Here is an 18550-nt window from a genome sequence, read left to right on the forward strand (position 1 = left end):
TCTCAGGTAAAGGTTCACTAATTTAGGGTAGCACCACACATGTGTAACATGGATTATGCTGCAGATTTACCATTTTAGAGAAATTGACATGCTGTAGATTTTAAAATCGTCAGTTCAGGTCCGTTTACACACTGAAATTTAGTATGTAATCAGTCTTGGGTGCTGTATATGTGGACCACGGACCCATTATAGCCAGAGCACATGCCCAGTTTTCCACGTGGACCGATCATCTGCATGATTTACCATGCACTATTCTCATCCTTTTTTTGGACCAGAAAAATGAATGCAGTGGAAAGCGACTCCGGCACCCATTCACAATGCTGACACCACCTGCCCAACATCGCCATCTGAACCTACCCATAGGATATTAGATGCTTTTTGTTGTAACAGTGATCTAGTGTTCTGGGTTAAAACCCCACCAAGGACAACATCTGCAGGAGTTTGTATGTTCTCCTCCTGTGTGCATAGGTTTCTCCCCACACTCCAAAGACATATTGATGGGAAATAAAAACAGAAAACTAACCCGAAGTATGACTTTAAAACATGCATGATGTAAGAGCATGTTCACACTGGCCATGGAAACAAACAGAACCAAAGAAAAAACAATATGTGCATATACCCTAATGAAAATAAGTAAAAAAGCAAATGCATTAAAAAGAGTTAACATAGGGTTCTTAGTAAAACACTGTTTTTGATCAAAAAAAGCATAAAGCTGTCCCACTGCGGCAAGGTGTGCCCAATTGGGACAGTAACTACACTCTCCAATATTAAAACCTACCTAGTGTGAATAGTGGCAGAGAGTTCCACTCAGCTCTGGAGGGACTATATATGAAGTTCTGGCTCAGGGGAAAGGGGGCCACACATATCGTTGGGGAATGTAGAATATGAGCCCCAGTGGGGACAGCGATAATGATGTCTGCAAAGCGCTGTGGAATTAATGGCGCTATACAGGAAAGCATAAAATATAAAGCAGTGTTTTGTCCGCGGTCTGTCCACTGCTGATGTAGTCTTAAGGTTACAAAATGATTAGTCACTTAGTTGGAACCTTTTTGAGCTTGTCACTGGCTACAGTGCCACCGATAGCTTTTAATTAGTTCCGCTTCCCAGTTTTCGGGGTCCTGTCAGGCAACACCTATCACCGAGTGTCCCGGTAATTATAAAATAAAGAAATAGTGAGCAAAGTGTGTGTGTTTTATAGATTTTTTTTTTCCTTTTACACATAATCTGCGAGATGACCCCATAAAACTGTCACGCTCCCATAATTCTCCCCTTATCGATTATCAATAACTGTGAAAGAAAGCAAATCTTCCTTGTCATTACTGCTAATGTTTTTACACCCTCATCATTATTTCTGATGCCCAGATGCATGCAGTGCTAGAAAGAGTTAATGGAATTGGACCACAGCTATTTTCCTTGTTACATTGCTGCTCTGGATCTGCCACATTCAAATTGTGTTCCCCAATTAGAAGTATGAATTTTATGAAAGATGCCCAAATATTTAGCATTATCTACACCGGACTCCTTTGCGTTCACATTTAGCTGAGAGCAGAACCAGTTATGTACCAGTTTGCTGCCAACGTTCTCAATCACTGACCACAAATAAATATCTTGAAAATGCGCTCAAATAGCATGATCTGGATAATTGGTTTTTGTTGATGGCCATGATTGATTTGCAATGTATATCCTGAGTCATGAGTATGTTATGGATTTCTGTTGGGTGGAGGTAGTTCTTATGTCAGATTTCAATCCAAACCATTTCACCACGTTTTAGCGTCATCGATCTTCTTTCATATGTTTAAGCTAAAATATTACAGTCTTTGGAAAGGGGAAAAAATGCTTTTGCCTTCAGATTAGTTTTGACCCATGTAGTTTTTTTTGTAAATTTTGAATAAAATTATAGAGTAGGCTTCTGGAGAGGCCTCTTTTAATGTGGAGTCCTAAGATTTAGCCCGTCACTGTATTGTTTTCTTATAATACTCTATAGGGGAGTAGGTAAGCTCATCATGCTACACTGTCATGCCACTTGAGTTGTGCCCACATGATCCATCGGAGATGCTCACTCTACTCCTCGGGATAGGCTATACCAGTTGCTGCAAACCTATGGCATGTGTGCCAGATTGGGCCAGTCAGAGCCGTCTCTGTAGGCACATGCATCGTCACTCCAGCATCTATGGGTGTAGCGTTCGCTATCGCAAAGGGTGCAACTGAGCCTCTGCAGGAGGGGGGCATTCCAACGCCAGTTTCACCTGGATCTGCATCCTCGGATGCACAGTTTGGTGAAATTTATTGTGACGCAGAGACCTACTGGGTCCCTGCGTAGCAATACTCGCTTCCATCCAATCAGAGGCTGGCAGCAGACATTGGCTTGCCAGTGACACAAGGTAGTGACATTGAATTCATGTGCCGGCTCCTTTGTTTGCTACATAAGAGGAGTCTGTGCAGTTTCAGAGCAGGAAGGTGAATAGAATAGTGTGTTTCTTTTTAAAATGTTCTGGAGAACAACGGAAGGGGACCAGGAAGGGGACCAAGATAGAACATTATACTAGGATGGTAGATATTATTTCTTGATTGGTACATTATAAGAGAATGGGGTCGTTATACCAGGAATGGAGACATTATACCAGCACAGGGGATATTATACAAGAAAAGGGAATATTATAACAAAATGGGTGACATTATACCAGAATTGGGGACATTATACTAGGATGGGACATTATGCCTGAAAATGGACCGTATATCAGAATAGGGGACATTATATTAGAATAGAGGACATTATATCAGCATGGGGGATATTATTCCAGGATGTAAAACATTATACTAGGATGGGGACATATTCCAAGAATGGTGACATTATACCAGCTTGTGGGAGGTTTTCCATGAATGGTGACATTATACCACAATTGGGGACTTTATAACAGAGACAAAAACCTGAGTATTCATATTAAATTGCCATATTTGCACTTTGTAATAAATAAGTGGGTTTTGGGATGCTGTTTGGGCAGTCTGTCTCTAAAAGGTTTGCCATGACTGAGCTATACCATACAGCAGCACTACTGCAACAGCCTGAATCAATCAACTCCAATACTGTCCATTTAACCCCTCCTATGCTGCAGTAAATACTGACACCTAAACAGTTGTCAGACTCCAACAGTGAATCCATTAGCACCCCAACAAGTGTGGGTTTAATTTGTTTACATGGCGGAAGGTTGCTTGAAGATAGCTTCCTTATTAAGCCTGGTAAAGGCAAGACCTTATAACTTGCGTGCCAGTATCTGTCACACACTGGTTAATGGTGTCACTATTGAGAACTACTTATAATAATATTGCAGTCATGGGCTTCTAACCTGGCTACTAATACTGCTTATCACTACTCTGATACATGGAAATTGCCTCTTCGGAGAGGAAGAGGTCTTGAACTCAATAGGGCCACCTGTTGGAAGCAGCAATCCTGCAAGTCACTATCAATCCTTTAACAAGTTTTGCGATATGACTCAGGATAAAAGCCAAATAAGAATCTGAATTTGCAGACAGTGTTTTGGTGTAATGCCCCTCATACGTGCAAAGCATGGGAACTGATTTGGCTAGCTGAGAGGTCTAAAGGGTAACATTTCTCCTTGTAGAGAGTGACATATTGGCCCTGACACACCGTGTCTGCAAATTGAGATTCTCATTTGGCTTTTATCCCAAGTCACATTTCAAAACTCGTTAAATGGTCAGTAGTGACTTGTAGGATTGCTGCTTCCAACAAGTGGTGCTCTCTGAAGAAGCAATTTGCATATTCAATTTCCCAGAGGAGCATTGCACGGCGAATAAGCCTCCTTACATTTGCATGCCAAGGCTGGTCTGTTATCCTCCACAAGGAGAAATGTTACCCTTAGTACTCGACATGGTGACTGTACATGCAATATGTGCTGGAGTTCCCTATTGGGGTATTAATATAATTTGACTGTTTAAAATTAGTGAAGTGAGCCCAAGTTACTTTTGTCATTAAATAATGAAAGTTAGATGTTATACAAGAGGTTGGAAGTAAGCTACTTTATGTCCAGTAGGATCATTTGTAAAAAGTTGAGCACCCGGGCTCTAAAAGAGTTTGTTTTTGAACAATGGATAAAGATAAATGTTGCAATATGTCACTGACTTGTTCATTCCGTACTTAGATTACTTGGCGCTATCCTTAAAAATCATGGAGATCATACACAATGCTAGATGTAGTAGTTTTTGCTGTGGTGTGTATTCATTTTTGCATCAACTAATTTGAGTACAACTGAAGATTTTGTAATGAAAGTTATAGTGTTAACCTTACTTTGGGTAAAAAAAATTTTCTACAAAACAGACTTGTCAGAATTTTGGAAATCGTTCTTGCGTTCAGTCAGATATTGATTAAAATGTTACTATTCAAAGTAGTGTGCTGTTGTGCATTTTATATAGCTACAGTGGGGAAAATAAGTGTTGGATATATTGACGATTTTTCAAGTTTTCCCACCTACAAAGAATTGTGTGTAATTTATATTTACATTTATTTATTTTTAGGTACACGTCAACTGTGAGAAACAAAATCATAAAAAAAAGTCTGGAAAATCACATTGTATGATTTTTACATACCCGTATATACTCGAGTATAAGCTGAGAATTTCAGCCCATTTTGTTGGGCTGAAATTGCCCCTTTCAGCTTATACTCGAGTCATTCCCAGGGGTCGTCAGGGAAGGGGGAGCGGAGCTGTGTAATAATACTCACCTGTTCCTGGCCCGGTCCTTGCACGTCCCTGGTTCTCTTGCACCGGCAGCTTCCTGTATTCATTACTGTAATGAGCGATACCATGTTACCGCTCAATACAGGAAGAAGCTGCCGGCGCCAGTGAACCAGGGATATCGCACCAGGAGCAGGTGAGTATGACGGGGGCAGTGCGTGATATTCACCTGCTCCCCGTTCCACCGCCGGCCGCCGCTGCGTCTTCCCCGTCCTCTGCAGTGACGCTTAGGTCAGAGGGCGCGATGACGCGATTAGTGTGCGCGCCGCCCTCTGCCTGAACAGTCAGTGCAAAGGACGCGGAAGACACAGCGGCGCCCATCGGTGGAATGTGGAGCTGGTGAATATAGCAAGTGCCCGGGGCCTGAGCGACGGAGAGGTGAGTATGTGATTTTTTTTTATTCGCAGCAACAGCAAATGGGGCAAGTGTTTGTATGGGGCCATAATTAACGTTTGTGGAGCACTATATGGGGGAAGTATTTGTATGGGGCCCATAAGGTTTGCGAGCACTATATGGGGCAAGTGTCTGTATGGGGCCATAATTAACGTTTGTGGAGCATTACGGTATATGGGGCAAGTGTCTGTATGGAGCATCTTATGGGGCCATAATCAGCATTTGTGCAGCATTATATTGGGCAAATGTGTCTATGGAGCATCTTATGGGGCCATTATTAACCTTTATGCAGGATTATATGGAGCATATTTTAATATGGAGCATATTTTAATATGGAGCATATGGGGCAAATGTCTATATGGAGCATCTTATGGGGCCATGTGCAGCATTATATGGGGCAATATCTGTATGGGGCCATGTGCAGCATTATATGGGGCAAATATCTGTATGGGGTCATGTACAGCATTATATAGGGCAAATATCTGTATGGAGCATCTTATAGGGCCATGTGCAGCATTATATGGGGCAGATATCTGTATGGAGCATCTTATGGGGCCATGTGCAGCATTATATGGGGCAAATATCTGTATGGGGCCATGTGCAGCATTATATGGGGCAAATATCTGTATGGAGCATCTTATGGGGCCATGTGCAGCATTATATGGGGCAAATATCTGTATGGAGCGTCTTATGGGGCAAATATCTGTATGGGCCATGTGGAGCATTATATGGGGCAAATATCTGTATGGGGCCATGGGCAGCATTATATGGGGCAAATATCTGTATGGGCCATGTGCAGCATTATATGGGGCAAATATCTGTATGGAGCATCTTATGGGGCCATAATCAGAATTTGTGAATCATTATATGAGGCAAATGTCTGTATGGAGCATCTAAGGCTACTTTCACACTAGCGTTGTTTGCTGTACGTCACAATGCATCGTTTTGGAGAGAAAAAACGCATCCTGCAAATTTGCCCACAGGATGCTTTTTTTCTCCATAGACTTTCATTAGCGACGCATTGCGACGTATCACCACACGTCGCATCCGTCGTGCGACGGATGCGTCGTGTTTTGGCGCACCGTCGGCACAAAAAAGTTACATGGATATTCAAATACACTTAACCTACTGTTGTCTCAATTAATTTTACTTTTATTGGTATCTATTTTTACTTTTGAAATTTACCAGTAGCTGCTGCATTTTCCACACTAGGCTTAAGGCCCCTTCACATTAAGCGACGCTGCAGCGATACCGACAACGATCCGGATCGCTGCAGCGTCGCTGTTTGGTCGCTGGAGAGCTGTCACACAGACCGCTCTCCAGCGACCAACGATGCCGGTAACCAGGGTAAACATCGGGTAACTAAGCGCAGGGCCGCGCTTAGTAACCCGATGTTTACCCTGGTTACCATCCTAAAAGTAAAAAAAACAAACAGTACATACTTACCTAACGCTGTCTGTCCCCGGCGCTCTGCTTCTCTGCACTCCTCCTGTACTGGCTGTGAGCACAGCGGCCGGAAAGCAGAGCGGTGACGTCACCGCTCTGCTTTCCGGCTGACCGACGCTGACAGCCAGTACAGGAGGAGTGCAGAGCACAGCGCCAGGGACAGACAGCGGTAGGTAAGTATGTAGTGTTTGTTTTTTTTACTTTTAGGATGGTAACCAGAGTAAACATCGGGTTACTAAGCGCAGCCCTGCGCTTAGTTACCCGATGTTTACCCTGGTTACCAGTGAAGACATCGCTGGATCGGTGTCACACACGCCGATCCAGCGACGAAATAAAGTTCTGGACTTTGTTCAGCGACCAACGATGGCACAGCAGGGGCCTGATCGTTGGTCGCTGTCACACATAGCGATTTCCTTAACGATATCGTTGCAACGTCACCAAAAGCAACGATATCGTTAACGATATCGTTATGTGTGAAGGTACCTTTATACTCGAGCTATTAAGTTTTCACAGTTTTTTTGTGGCAAAATTAGGGATCTCTGCTCATACTTGGGTTGGCTTATACTCGAGTATATACAGTAATTGTATTTTATTTCATGAAATAAGTATTTCATATAGTAGAAAAACAGAACTTAATACTTGGTACAGAAACCTTTTGTTTGCAGTTACAGAGGTCAGACGTTTCCTGCAGTTCTTGACCGAGTTTGCGCACACTTGAACAGGGATTTGTGCCCACTCCTTCATACAGATTTTCTCCAGATCTTTTCAGGTATCGGTGCTGTCACTGGACAACATTGAGTTTCAGCTCCCTGCAAAGTGTTTCTGCTCCCTCCAAAGTGTTTCTATTGGTTTCAGGTCTGGAGACTGGCTAGGCCACTTCAGGACCTTTGAAATGCTTCTTATGGAGTCACCCCTTAGTTTTCCTAGCTCTGTGTTTCGGATCACTGTCATGCTGGAAGACCCAGGGATGACCCATCTTCAATACTCTCTTTCTGAGGGAAGGAGGTTGCTGGTCAAAATCTCATGATACAGTGCATGACTCCATCCATCCTCCTTTCAATATGGTGCAATCGTTCTGTCTCTTTTGCAGAAAAGCACCCCCAAATATGATGTTTCCCTCACCATGTTTCACGGTTGGGACTCTGTTCTTGGGGTTGTACTCATCCTCCTTCCTCCAAACACGGTGAGTGGAGTTGATAATAAAAAGTTCAATTTTGGTCTCATCTTACCATATGACCTTCTCCCATGCCTCTGGATCATACAGATGGTCATTGGCTTAAGTCAAATTGGCCTGGACATGTGCTGGCTTGCGCAGGGTGACCTTACGTGCCCTGTAGGATTTTAATCAATGACTGTGTAGTGTATTACTAGCTGTAATGTTTGAGACTGTGGTCCCAAGCATAAAAGTAATAAAATGGGTTGTATAGTGGATTTTTTTAAAGCGCTTAGATCGTAAAAAAAAAAAAGCCAAATAAAAGAATTAATAACCATCCTCACACTTCCCGTCTGCTCACTCGTTGTCTTCACTTCCTGGTACCATTTTGACACACCCAAAGGGCAAGTATCACATCTATTTTTATACCAGTCTGAGCCCTTTAAAAATATTTTTCGATTTACTGAACAACCTTGTTAAGAATTGTGTATAAATCGAAATTACTAGTCATTATTCGGTTGATCAAAAAAGCATAATTTCATCTCCCAATACAGTGATATTACACAATAAAACCTTGTCTATAGGTCATGAATACAAGTCCCGTAGATCTCTGCAACTTTAGGTAAACTATTACGGTAAGTCAATAAAACAAACTTTAAAAAATGCTGAATATTTCAGTCTGCTGAAAATATCATAAAATCTAGTTCACCAGGGGTGCATTATCAGGACTTTGTTGACTAACATGGAGCATAGTCTTAGGAAGGAGAGAACTCTTCTGTGATCAGCAGATGCCAGAGCTGAGGTTTTGATGTGAATGTGTTTTCTTTCATGCTCTGCCGTTAAAGTGTGAGACAAGAGCCTCACAAAGATGGGTGATCAATGAATAGCTATATAAGAGCCCACCAAATGTATCTCTTCTGGCAGTCAGAAGGGGAGAATTATTCAGAAAAATAATCTGAAATGCATTTGATCATGGAGGGAGCGGTTTAATAATTTATAATATACCTTATTAGCAAAGCCTGGTGTTTATTTTGCTGCTGCCAAAACAAGATGAAAGGAGCCGTCTCCCTTCTCACAGAGGCAGAAAATGTGGTGTTCTCTCTTTTATTTAGCAGATTAATATGGGATTTCTTTCCTGCTTATCTTCCAGTTTGTTCCATGATTGCGTTTGATTTATGTTTCCTTATTTTCAGCAATTTAATTCATTTAATATCTCAGGTTTATTTTATCTTACACAGAAGGCACATAAAGACATGTAAGCCTTTCATGTGTGTGCCCACTATTCTAATTTGAAATCCAAAATTACAGCTGGTTTGTTATTCAGGGTAATTACCGCCAATCCCTTGCCATTAGCTCCCACCACGTGCGTTGGTCACACAGTACCTGCAGTGTGCCTGGAGATAGGATCTAGCTTGTCAGTCCACAAGTCTAGCATTTAGTGTTTACTTACAGTATGTCTTAGATTGTGTTGTTTTTGCTTATTTTCTACTTCTATATGATGTTAGTCCTGTTACATTGACTCTTTTCCCTGAGCCTTATGCCCTTAGATCTAGAGGCACATGCTTAAAAGAAATAACTGCTAACTTGTTATATAAATCACAAAGCCTGAAATAATTGTAATGTAAAGATTAATAACTGAACCTTTTCCCATATGTCATAGTAAGATACACACAACATTTTATTAAAATAGTGTTTATATGAAACAGAAATTAGTTTTCAATCTGTTTCACACTTCAAAATATATGCCCACTTTTGCTACCAATTTTCTAATTGTTCTGATTGATCTAAAATTTAAAAATAAATACTTTGCAAAAGTAGATTGAAGTGACCCTGCACGCTAGGATTAAAAAGTAACTTTACATTTCTCATGTATTGTGACCGTACCCCATGCCCTTCATTCTCAGCCTGGTGGCTCTTCTGTGCAGGTTGGCCTTCCTTCCTCCTTTTCCAAGATAGAAAGTCTAAACCAAGACTAACCTTCTTTCAATTGCACAGCAGGAGAATGACAATGAAATATATATTCACTTTTCAATCCTATGGTGGACGGTAACTTTAAATGTTAAAACAATAATACCATTTTTTGTTTACAGCTCTTATTTAACCCAATGTGTCTTCACGATTACACACTACAAACAAGCCCAGGGCAAAGGTTAATCCATAAGTCATAGGACTCTCTTCCTTCTTATTCTTCCTTTTTTTAGTGGAATAGGGGGCATAGGGATTGGGGTATTTATCCTATGTATCCTGATAGACACATAGGTCTTCATAGAAGCTGTATACAGAACACAGTAAGTTTTTTAATCCTGACTTTCAAAGATGTATTCTTTTTACTTGAGACACTGGACGGCTCATCGCTTTACGCTCTGACGTACTATTATGTCATGGAGCCCATCACGGACTTTGGGGAGCCTGCTCTACAAAGGGCAGATGCCAGCTATAATAAATACGTGATCTGACTGATAATTTGTTAGGGTGCCCAACATCTCACCAATGATGCTATGGCAGGGAGCTGATGTAATTTTTACTTCACAGCAATACTGTGTACGGTAATTCCTGGATATACCACAGGCAATCAAACAAAATATAAACAAAAATTGTAAAAATTCTAAAGACCTTTTAGGTTTGACCATCACTATTGATTACTTGTATGGAGCAATAAAAAAACTTTGTATTTTTGGAACCTCCTTGAAGAGTTCTGTCTTTACTGTATACTTTTAAAACTACAACCTTTCCCCACACAAAAAAAAAGTCCTCATGTCTCTCAGTGCAAAAATATTAATAATAATAATAATAATAATAAAAAGTTATGGCTATTTGGAAAAGGAGAGGAAAAAATAAAATCCTAAAAAAATCTAAATTGTTTGTGGAGGCAATTTATGGTTTCAAAAGTGTCCACTTCCTTTAACAAATTGTGACACTGCAATGGATTTTTGGATTTTGTAATCTTTTTAATTTCAAAAGTATCACATTTTTTACCAGGTATTTAATTGGCATTTGTCAGCTCACCTACTCTGCCTGTGGTTTTACCAGAGCGTGTAATAGAATGTTTTTTTTTCTTTTTCTGTTATAGATTGATAGAAATTTTGTAACACAGATTTAGTTTCATGGCTCTTTTGTAGTGTCACACGCCGCTCTCCCCATCATGAAATTTCTCAGCTGGCATTTGTGCTGGCAACTAATAAGACATGCGTTTTGAACAGAAAGAATGCCATTACCGCTTGTGAGGACAGGGAAAGTTAAATAATTTTCGAGCAGACACATGACAGGTTTCTAGTGCCGGATGACTTTGGTTCCAGCTGAGAGCTTCTTTGAAATCACTTCAAAAACAGATCATCCAAAACTCTGATCAGATGTATTTTTCCTCATATTAATATCCTTCAGACAACCATGTTATGGGAAAAAGAGCCTGTATTGTGCTTTGAAGTCTGTCTAGCGCTGACTCAACTTGCATATACTGTCATGTGAGGAGATAAGAAATACTGTGTTCTTTCTTGTGCATTTTATGTATATATATGGCTTTCACTATAAGTAAAGGGAACAGTTATTAAGAAGTGACAGTGCTGGACAAATGGGGAATCTGAATTGAATCCTAAAGTAAGGTCATGTAAGGTAAGAGCGTCGCGCTGTTCATTGGTATGTTAGCTTAGAGCTGAATCAACTTAGGAACGTAAAAGCTGAATAGGTTGATTAATGAGGCATGTTAGAAGCTTGCTAATATTCTCAGGCTCCCTAAGTATTGTAGATATGAATATTTTGGACCCTCCGAGCTATCAGAATGGTTGATGGTTTAAAGACTAAGGTTGGTCATGCTGTGGCTGAAATTACAACAGTCAAAGTCTGCTAAAGTTTTCCACTGTTTCCCTGCACAATCATTTTCATCTTGCAAAGAAACCGCTGTCTCACCTGAAAAACTGTGAGACCATAATATTTTTATTTTTATTTCTATAGTGCCAACATATTCCACAGCACTTTGCATTTTAGAGGGGGCGCCACAGACAATAAAATACTTTACAAAATAACAATAATCACATAAATTAACAGATACCAAGAGGAGAGAGGGCCATGCTTGCAAGCTTACAATCTATGAGGAAATAGGGGAGACATGAAAGTTGGATGGTAACAATTGCTTGACCATCTGCCTTGTGGTCTTGTAGATGAAACAGATGTTTCACTGCAAGAATATAGGGGTTTTCCAGTTCTTGGTCAACATCTTCTTAACTGTGTTTGCCTGAGTAAAATAAGAAAAGTATATTATAGTCATCCAATGCGCCGTTCCAATGACTCCCAACAGGGTCTGCCACTGATCAGCTGCTGTTCATCAATATTCTGTCAGAGCTTGTAATAATCAATAGGGTAGGTGGCAAACCCTTAATGGATGGTATGAATTTGTGTGTTGTGTTAATTCCTTTGGAGCTCCTGTAGATCAACTAGTGAATGGTGGGTGGAAGAAAGGAACTGCACCCCAAAAGGCATATGGAGATGCTTCATTCTGATTTATTCAGAAAATCTCACCCAGAGATTACACCACCGCCAGTATAGCAAAAACATAACTTTTCAGGTAAGTACCCTTCATCAGACTTGTTTCATTATTTGAAAATTAGAGAGGTCCAAGATATGGGGTGGGTTTCCCCAAAGGCAAACCAGGACCAAGTATTGAGAGCATTTACCACAACAGACGCATCTGATGAAGGGTATTCATCCGAAGTGTTATTTTTCTTTCTATACTAATGGCGGTTTACGCTATGGATATGAGATTTATGAATAAATCCTAAGGCTGGGTTCACATTGCGTTGTACGCGTCCGTTAAACGGACTACGTTACACCGCGGCATAATGCGATGCAACGCCGTCCGTTAACGCCATTAATCCCTATTTCGGATGCATTGCTAGTGATGTGCCGTCATTGAGTGACGGACCCCGAGATGCGGGCTGCAGCGTTTCTGGGTCTGTCACCACTAGCGCAGATAGAGCTAGCAGATTCTCTATCTGCGCTAGCGCGCTGCCATACCGGCACTTGCGTTAACAGCAGCCCGTTATTGTATGTGTTGAACGGGCTGCTGTTACCGCAGTGTGAACCCGGCCTAATTTAGCATCTCCATGGGCCTTTTGGGGTGCAGTTCCTTTCCTCCATTATTCTGTCAGAGCTGGTGTCCGGTAGCGGTAATTATTAAAGGAACCAAGCAATGTTGGTAATACTCTGAGCTCTTTGTATGGTATTTGCTTCATTTGGCATCATAAGACATTATTATAATCGACTAATAGAGAAACATATTATTCAAGACTGAATCGTATCAATTTCAACAGTGTCTAATAAATGAGCTAAAAAATCAGTGCTAGTGTGGAGGAAATATTGTAATAAATTTACAAGTCCACATACTACACAGTTACAGCCATAATTCTCATTCAGAAACTAAAACAAATCAACAGTGTAAGTCGCAGAGAAAAATAAAATGCTTGATGTTCCTACAAATCTTGGAATTCTCACTTAATAGGCTTTCTGGAGGCAGCTGAATAGCATTTAAGTGCAATTTCACTCTTCCCCTCTCCAAACATAATGAACATTGGGTCCTGATTGAATGAAATGTGAAGGAAAATTAATTTGTAGAACAACGCTAAGGCAAAGCTGTGAGTTTCTCCTCGGAACAGCACGACACAGACACCACATCCAAATCCATAGCCAAAAACACTCTGTGCTGTCTGTCCCCATCACCCCACACAGATGCAGCATTTCTTGGAGGTAAACAGTTATTAGCATGTTGAAGGAAAGAATATCAAAGTCAAGAAATGAACAGACACAGCTAATTGCTACTAAGAAATGCACAGTGTGATTTAGAGTCAATGTCACCCAGGTGGAGGATTATGGGACTTAGCACGGATGAGACTACTCCATTAACCATGTAAATGTTAATTCAAAAGCCATGTGTGTCCTCTGGGCTCTTGAGTTGGTTACTTGGTGGTAAATCCTACAAGATTGTGAATGTTGAAAGAATTCTTAATATAACAACAAATAGGAAAAAGGAAAATGTAAAAAAAAAAAATCAAATTAGCTCTGGATACTAGAAATAATATATATTGCAAGCTCATGTTTTCTATTGCCTTGTTTTACCCTCATATTGATGCTTTGTAAGCGCATAAACATCACAGGGATAGAGGTCTGCATTAGCGATGTTCGAATGTGCTAGGACAAGGCGTTATTCAAGCATGCTCAGGTGCTGAGTGTTTTTGGCTTGCTCGAAAAATATGTTCTGGTCCTGATGGCTGCATCTCTTACTTCAGTTAGATAGCCACAACACATGCAGGGATTGACTAACAAACAGGCAATCCCTGCATGTCTCGTGGTTGTCGGACAGCCGCGAGAAATGCAGGCACGAGGACTAGAACTTATTTCATACACGCCGAAGACACTCGGTTAGCACATGAGTGTGCTCGGATAAAGCCTTGTCCTAGCACGTTTGATCATCACTAGTCTGCACCAATGGACTCCTAAGGTTACGTCCACCCATGGCATGAATTAGACAAAAATTAGAAAGAATGTTCAGCTAAATCTGGACTCATAAAACTGTAACTTGGCATTGCGTACACTTCGTCTTTATAAAAATTGTTCTTTCAAATTGTATAATCCAACTAATGCTAAGTTCAGATGAGCAGTAAACTTTGCAGACCGACACATCCGCAAATTGCTCCGTGTTCTCATCCACATTGCAGGTGGGTGCAGGAGCTGCCTGCTTTTTACATACATTACTCAGGTCATTTATCCAATATGTTTCATGGAAATTTCAGCATTGTATTGTTTGCTCTATTACCATTTATTTCTTAAGTTCCTTCCTGTCCTACAGTTTATATCCTTCTAGCTGCCTGAATTAAGTCAATGACCCTTCCCCCAAAATGTCAATACTAAGTGTTGTTCTATGAACATATGTAATATGTTGGACTCCCATTTCTTAAATTCTAGCTGACTTCTCCATAATGGCGCTTTAGTACCTGTTGTGTAATTAGAAATTCACAGCCTCCTTTGACATGTGGGTTTTGAATAAGCAGCAGATCAATGCTCGGTTTTCTACAATGTGTCAATTTGCAAGCATATAACATGCTGATCACTTTCTCTGCAGGAGTGCAAGTCCTTGCTGAACAATGGCTCCAGTTCAAGAGTGAAGCCCCCTGATGAGCGTGGCGAGACCTTCCTGCAAACGTCAAGGGGAGAGAAGGAATGGAAGAAGACTGTTTACTTTATTGTTGCCATCTCTGCTGTCATACTTGCTTTTCTAGGGGCAAAGATGTGTCAAAGTGGGATTTTAGGAAATTAATTTTTTTGATAGTTATTGGAGAGATGCATTCTGTTAAGTCATCCACCGTATTGTTGAGTTCTCATTTTATTATATTGATAAGTTGTTAATACACCGTATTTACTTCTAACAAAAATAGCAGATTGTATATATGAAATGAAGAATGGCTGGAAAGTCATCCAGAGAGTGTACAGCGCACGATATTTACACATAATGGCTTCTATAATGAATGCACTGCAAGAAATGCATCATAGTGTATACTTGGTAGTGTTTCAGCCTCCAGTATTACCATCTGACCCCTCGGAGGAAAGCCCTCAGTGCAATATACAGGCCCAAGGGAAGTGTTGTAAAGAGCAGTAATATGGCTCTCAGCTGTCTGGATGAGGCTCGCATAGTTAGAATGCTCCATTAGAATTATTTATTTTATTGCAGATTGTCTTCTTAATACAGTGCCTTAAAGAAATATACTGGGCTGATTCATCAAATTTCCACCCCTGTATTCTGGCAGAAATTGCTTTGAAAATGCACAAAATTTTGGTGCAATGGTAGGCTGTGCTAAAATGATATGACTTTTGGTGTTCTTAAGTCATTTTTGGCCATCTCTGATAAAATAGACAGAGCTAGGGCAGAACGAGGGCATGGTGACAGCTTCTCATCAAACAGGCTTCTGCCTTCGCTATGCCACAAATCTTTCTCCAGCAGTGGCTGGTGTAATATTTGTGAGGATTCGCATACAGAGGTGTCCGCCACTCATCTAGTGCTCCTGATTCATAAAGGGGTTTATCATTCTTCATGATTCAGGAGCATCTGATTTCAGTCCGTTTCCTAATCAAGACCAGTATGAACAACGCTGGTCTTGACTATCAGGCCCAATGTGTTAGCGATATTGACCCTATATGCCTTTTCTCAGGCCAAAAAACTAATTTCCCATGTGTATGGAACCTTCTTGGCTGTACGATTGCTCCGATGTATGAGAGAACCATCCAATATTGCGGTCGGCCAAAGCATCCTTCGGCCAACGGCCATCTAATGTCTATGGGGGCCTTTAAAACTCATTAGGACTTTACCTCTGTAGCTGATTAAGAATACCATTCATATTGATTCTGCTTACATCTCCAACCCACCTAAGATTAAAACCCACCATTTATCAACATTCACTGCTACCCTGCTCAGGCTGTGTACTGTGATCAGCCATGTATGAACCATTGGTAGCCAAGCAGGACAGCCCTACAAGTCTGGAGCCTCGGACCACTGGCTACTGCATTTTTGCTAAGTCTTCCCTCTAACTTGATATTCCCCTATGCTATGCTTATAAGTACAATCTGCTTTTATTGTTAGTGACATTTTATGTAAATCTGTAACTTTGGTTGTGTCATAAACTGATGATTATCCATCCAACCAGCATCACCTTTTACTGACTAGTTAGCTTAGATGGATTTCTTTTCTTGGTCTTTCAGACTTCTAGTCCCAATATATGTGAACTATGTAGTACATAAAATGTTCCTCTGAGACTGCTGCTGGCCCCACTGTGGGAGCCAAAATGACTGCCCATATGGTAACACTTACTGCAGTCTAATATATATATGTATATATATATATATATATATATATATATCTGTGTATTTTTCTTTGGCACGTCTGCTACATAATCCCCATGTTTGTGGCTTTCATCCAATGCGATGCAAAGGATGAAATCCCCAGAAAACAAGTGCTACAGATTTCTGCAACTAGTGGATGAAACTTGTTAACATCTATTCCACTCTCCTGTTGCTGAACTATGCAGTGGATTTTTTGTACAGATTTGTGGACGTGTGAACCTCCCCTCCACCAATATTGACACAAGATGTCATTCTTAGTAGTATCTCCTGCAAAGGTCAGTTTAAAAGTGATAATCTCTGTGTTACATCTAGTGTCTACGACTGCCATAATACTCCACAGCATTAGGGAGTTCCACTAGGGTTACATACCACCCTTTTCCATAGTCTTCATGAAAATCGAAGGATGGATGATTTTCTGAGATATTGCAATTATTTAGTAGTTACCATACAGCCTTTACAACAATCGTGTCAATATCTATAATCTCCTGACTTTTCCTTTTTATTGTTTTTTTTTCTGCTTTTTCTTCTATCTTTTTAAAGCTACATTTTCAGTTTTTGCTGATTTCCTGTCTTTGACAGGTTTGTTTAAATGATAGCGCAAAGAGGAATAGTTGCTGGAACAGTTGTGTCTTCAAGTGTTTTCTAATCATGTTGATATAGATTCTTGAGAAATGTATAATGGATCTCTTGATTGTGTTAAAAGGAATGCGTCACCAAGTTTTTGCCCCCTAATCTGAGAGAGAGATGTAGAGACAGACATCCTGTTTCCAGCGATATGTCACTTACGGGGCAGCTTGCTGTAGCTCTGATAAAATCACTGTTTTGTTAGCAGGAGATTACCACTAAAGGACTAGTAAACCTGCAGCCACGTAGTCATCCATATTGATGAGCTCTGTGTATCCCCGCCCCCACCACTGACTGGCAGCTTTCTGCCTATGCACAGAATCAATCAATGGTGGGGGTACAGAGCTCAGCAGTCAGAGAACTGGTAGAGTGATACATTGCTGGAATCGGGGGCTCTTCCTCTACAAAATGCTGATCTCAGATGTGGTAGCAAAAACTTAGTGACATATCCCCTTTAAGAGGTAGGTTATGTAAAATAAATCATTCCTCTTCTTTCTATATAGAGGTTTGAGAAATGTAGTAAGAGAGTAGAGGTTTGAGAAAGGTAGTTGTGTTTTTTTCCAAAGCATAGTATGAATAGAACTGCATAGTTTCCGTTGCATTCTAGTTGTTTTGTTTTAAATGATTTATTAAAGTCTGGGGAAAAATAAATGGTACATTTCATCTGTTGTAAGGGCTGGGGATTTAAGGCATGACATATAGACATTCTTCGGAGATCGTTACATCCCTGTGTTTTACGCTGGGCTCCCTTAAGCCATACTCTAGGTTTGGCACTGTTTATAAGTGTTGGCTGGAGTGTTCCTTTATTTATGCCCTATTGTCATGTAGCTGCCTTTCTCCTTTGACTTGAACATTTCTGCACACAAATAAAAATCTTTAAACTATTAATTTTGTGGTTATGTTTTCATTTACAACATTGCATGGAAAGCTGTGTTCTCAAGCATCTCGTGCTAAGGGCAGGGTGAAGGAACGTGCTCCACCACATAAACCAGAAAAGACAAATGCTGATTAATTTCTCCTCATTTAGACATGGCATGTCTGGGCTGTGCATGAATTACCCTTCACTTTGTCTAACTGCTTCACATATAAGGCAATGTGATTGGATAATTGTGCACCATTTCATATTAGACAGATAGCAGTGATGCACACCCGTAATTCCTCCAGATAATTAAAGTCTGTGGACCGCAACCACTATTACGCTATGTTCACACCTTGCGTCGGGTCCCTGCGGGTTCTCCCGCAGCGGATTTGATAAATCTGCAGGGCAAAACAACTGCGGTTCTCCCTGCAGATTTATCGCGGTTTG

At 40.7% G+C, this 18550-nt stretch overlaps 1 protein-coding gene across 1 annotated transcript in view; it reads left to right on the top strand.

The window, feature by feature from the left end:
• CDKAL1 (CDK5 regulatory subunit associated protein 1 like 1) overlaps positions 1-18132 on the top strand; it is a 1139765-nt gene extending 1121633 nt beyond the window's left edge. Inside the window, exon 16 of the mRNA XM_069730862.1 lies at positions 14849-18132. Within this exon, the coding sequence (XP_069586963.1) occupies positions 14849-15043 (195 nt within the window). The 3' untranslated portion in view covers positions 15044-18132. The remainder of the gene's footprint in view (positions 1-14848) is intronic.
• Positions 18133-18550: the final 418 nt, after the last annotated feature.

Source organism: Ranitomeya imitator, chromosome 6 (assembly GCF_032444005.1).
Source record: "Ranitomeya imitator isolate aRanImi1 chromosome 6, aRanImi1.pri, whole genome shotgun sequence".
NCBI lineage: Eukaryota > Metazoa > Chordata > Amphibia > Anura > Dendrobatidae > Ranitomeya > Ranitomeya imitator.